The sequence below is a fragment of the Coniophora puteana genome (assembly GCF_000271625.1).
Source record: "Coniophora puteana RWD-64-598 SS2 unplaced genomic scaffold CONPUscaffold_128, whole genome shotgun sequence".
Lineage (NCBI taxonomy): Eukaryota > Fungi > Basidiomycota > Agaricomycetes > Boletales > Coniophoraceae > Coniophora > Coniophora puteana.
The window spans coordinates 1-2,953 of record NW_006913180.1 but is presented as its reverse complement, the minus strand read 5'-3'; the positions used below and the strand labels follow the sequence as shown (position 1 = coordinate 2,953).

Here is a 2,953-nt window from a genome sequence, read left to right as displayed (position 1 = left end):
AACGACGATGGGCATGATAGCAATGATGTGGTCGGAAAGAAAGCCCGTGAGAAAGCGTCGGTCGGGTAGATATGGGGAATTGCGACGGGGTACAGCCACCACCCAGCCCCGAGCCCGCTCCGAGACTGCTCACAGGGGTGGTGGCTGTACCCCGTCGCAATTCCCCATATCTACCCGACCGACACTTTCTCACGGGCTTTCTTTCCGACCATATCATAACTATCGTGCCCATCGTCGTTCCCAATGTCTCAGCACTAGGCCCTGCTCCCCACTCACTCTTCCTCTCCTCTCGTGTGGTATATTGACTCATTGCTGATATACGCGGCGCGGAGAGGCTTATCGACCGACACGCGCTCATCCTACTTGATGTCGGACTGTCGGTAATCCGGAGACAGATGCGTAAACTCCTTTCTCCCCGTGCGCTGCGAGGCCTCTCAGTCATACGATCCTTCTAGGTCATTTAACCCTCCTAGATCATTCGAGCAGGCGGGGCAAGGAGGGCGGTTTCGGACACACAACTCTTGGCAGTATAGAAGTACAACTCGTGGCAGTATAGAAGTATTCCATTCATGGTAACGAATCGCGATTCCCTATATAATCGTAATCAGCGCCACCTCTGTCTCTCCCTTTCGCCTTCATCATCTCAGTCGTGGACTTAGCCGTCTGTCTATCCCAAACATGAAACGCATTGCATCTAAGACTGAACGCTCGCGACGCGTGACAAGACGTCGAATAAACGACTTCATCGATGATGTCGCCATTGAAGCAGAAGGGGACGAAGAGGGCGAAGGGGACGAAGAGGGCGAAGGGGACGAAGAGGGCGAAGGGGACGAAGAGGGCGAAGGGGACGATGAAGGCACGCTCTTCTGTTGTCATACCTAACATATTTGTTGACGCGTTCATATCAGAGTCCTATGTCCATGTCGACAGAGCCTCAGCCAGCGAGAGGATAACAAACCGACATACTACACCGTCGGCAACTAGTATACCTGGTCCTTCGCCGCTCAATCAATGGCATTCGTTGGTCACCGGTATCGAGGCTCGCGTATCCGTACTCTCTCCCTTGAAGGACCCACAAGCTTGGGGGTTGGTCCGAGGGTATGCTCGAGGGGAACTCAGTTTTGTCGAAGTGACGGAAGACCTCCAGGCGCACCTTCGAGGCCGATATGGAGAAGAGGATTGGGCCCCCGCCTTTAACGTCGTTTGGGAGGCAGAGGACGACAAAGAGCTGGCTTTACAGCGGTTGCGAGAGCTCGAACAGGCCTACCTCGCTCAGGCCGACAATGTTATTACTTCCCATCGCCCGACGCAAGGTTACCAATCATCACTAGAGAGACCTCTTCAGGCATCGACTCATCAAGTACCAGAAGCCTTGGAAGCTACGCTAGTGGCAAAGTTCAACAGTATGACCTCGCCGAATTTACTATGGAGAGTTCGCGTACAAGGTAAATTCGTGATATATACTGCACTTGAATCCAGTTTACTCATATATCTCAGCGGATTCGAGGAGATATCTGCACGCTCTATTGATGACTCAGGGAAAGGCGGCGTATGTGTATAGCGGTTTGCCGAACTTCATCTTCATCGAGGCACCAAGCAAAGCGGCAGCCGCGGACAGCTTTCCATTGTCACATCGTCCAACCACCGGAGTAATCCAATCTGTTGATAGGACAGAGAGCCTTCCCACCGCTGCCGTTTCTTCACTAATGACTTGGGTTCGACCTCGATATGGCCCTTACGTGGAGAATCTTGGGTTCGTATTTCCTAAACCACGCGGATCTCGGGAAACGGGCGGCGACAAAGAGGAACAAGACACTGAACGAGTTTTTGTGCTATTGGTGCCCAAAGCCCAACCGTCTTCTGGTTCCTCCAACTCTCGCAGACCTCCGAGGCTCATCATCCGCCGCGAGTTTGTTCCTTCTCTCCTTCCTCTCGCTTCTGCCAAAGAAAGGTTTCATGGGTTGGTACGGGAGCTACCTGACGGACGCTTCACGTTGGCCCAGCACACGTTCACCTCTGAGGGCTTCGCTTTCATCGACTTCCATCGGGGAGACCTTGTCCCCGCTTCGGATATTATACCTGAAGATATCACAGCGTGCACTGAATGCTCGCTCTGTCCGTTTGCCATCTCTGCTGAACGTGATCGCTTCGCAGTCAGCAACTACATCTATGGTGATCGCATAATCGCAAGCCTGGGGGATAGTGGTCCGGAAGTCCCTGGCTACGTCCTCGGCACGGAGGGGTCTACCGTGCAAGTTCGCGTTGTCCACAACTCTCAGCCCATCACTACGACGCTTCTAGCGTCTCAAGTGCAGCGCACTTTTTGGGAAGGGGACAACGTACGCGTTGTCGCGGGTATCCATAGGGGTACCCGGGGGACGGTCTTGACGGAGGCAGAAGGAAACTTGGTGTTCACCACGGGTCGCTCTCATTCTCAGGTATTTGGCTTAGTGTTCCGCTTTGTAGCTTTACTAAACTCGTGTACACGCTGCCAAATTAAGTAACCGGAATTGGTAGCCCCTATTCTGTCCCATCGGCCAACAAAACATACATACAACTAGTTACAGAGCACCAGTGCTCACGAAACTTTATAGTGGCAATCTTATAGATGTTAATGGCTCCCAAATAGAATATTAGGAAAAAATATCAAGTAGAAATACATCAATTGCTGCGACAATTTCAAAGTATGCAGATATGGGTTGTATAACTTGCATCTGAGCTGTGGAATATTTGTGAGGATAAACTGTATTATTCAAGTGCACAAATTAGTTTAACTGATCATGTATAGTACATCTGTAAACTATCAGTCCATCAGAATATGTTCTTACAGTATTGATAGCATTGGAATTTTGCAGCATGTTCTTCAGCTACACTATGAGGATAAACATAAAGTGTCCACACTATTTTATCGGGGTTAAGTAAGGCATCTTGGGAGTTCAGCTGAAGGGATTTA

General features: G+C 50.8%; 1 protein-coding gene across 1 annotated transcript; it reads left to right on the top strand.

Annotated features, from left to right (window-relative positions):
- Nucleotides 1-751: 751 nt before the first annotated feature.
- On the top strand, nt 752-2,504 carry CONPUDRAFT_160728 (uncharacterized protein; the record flags this gene model as incomplete). The annotated part of the gene is made up of 2 exons (XM_007777858.1): nt 752-1,445; nt 1,498-2,504. The coding sequence occupies 2 exons, from the start codon at nt 752-754 to the stop codon at nt 2,502-2,504; spliced, it is 1,701 nt and encodes a 566-aa protein (XP_007776048.1).
- Nucleotides 2,505-2,953: the final 449 nt, after the last annotated feature.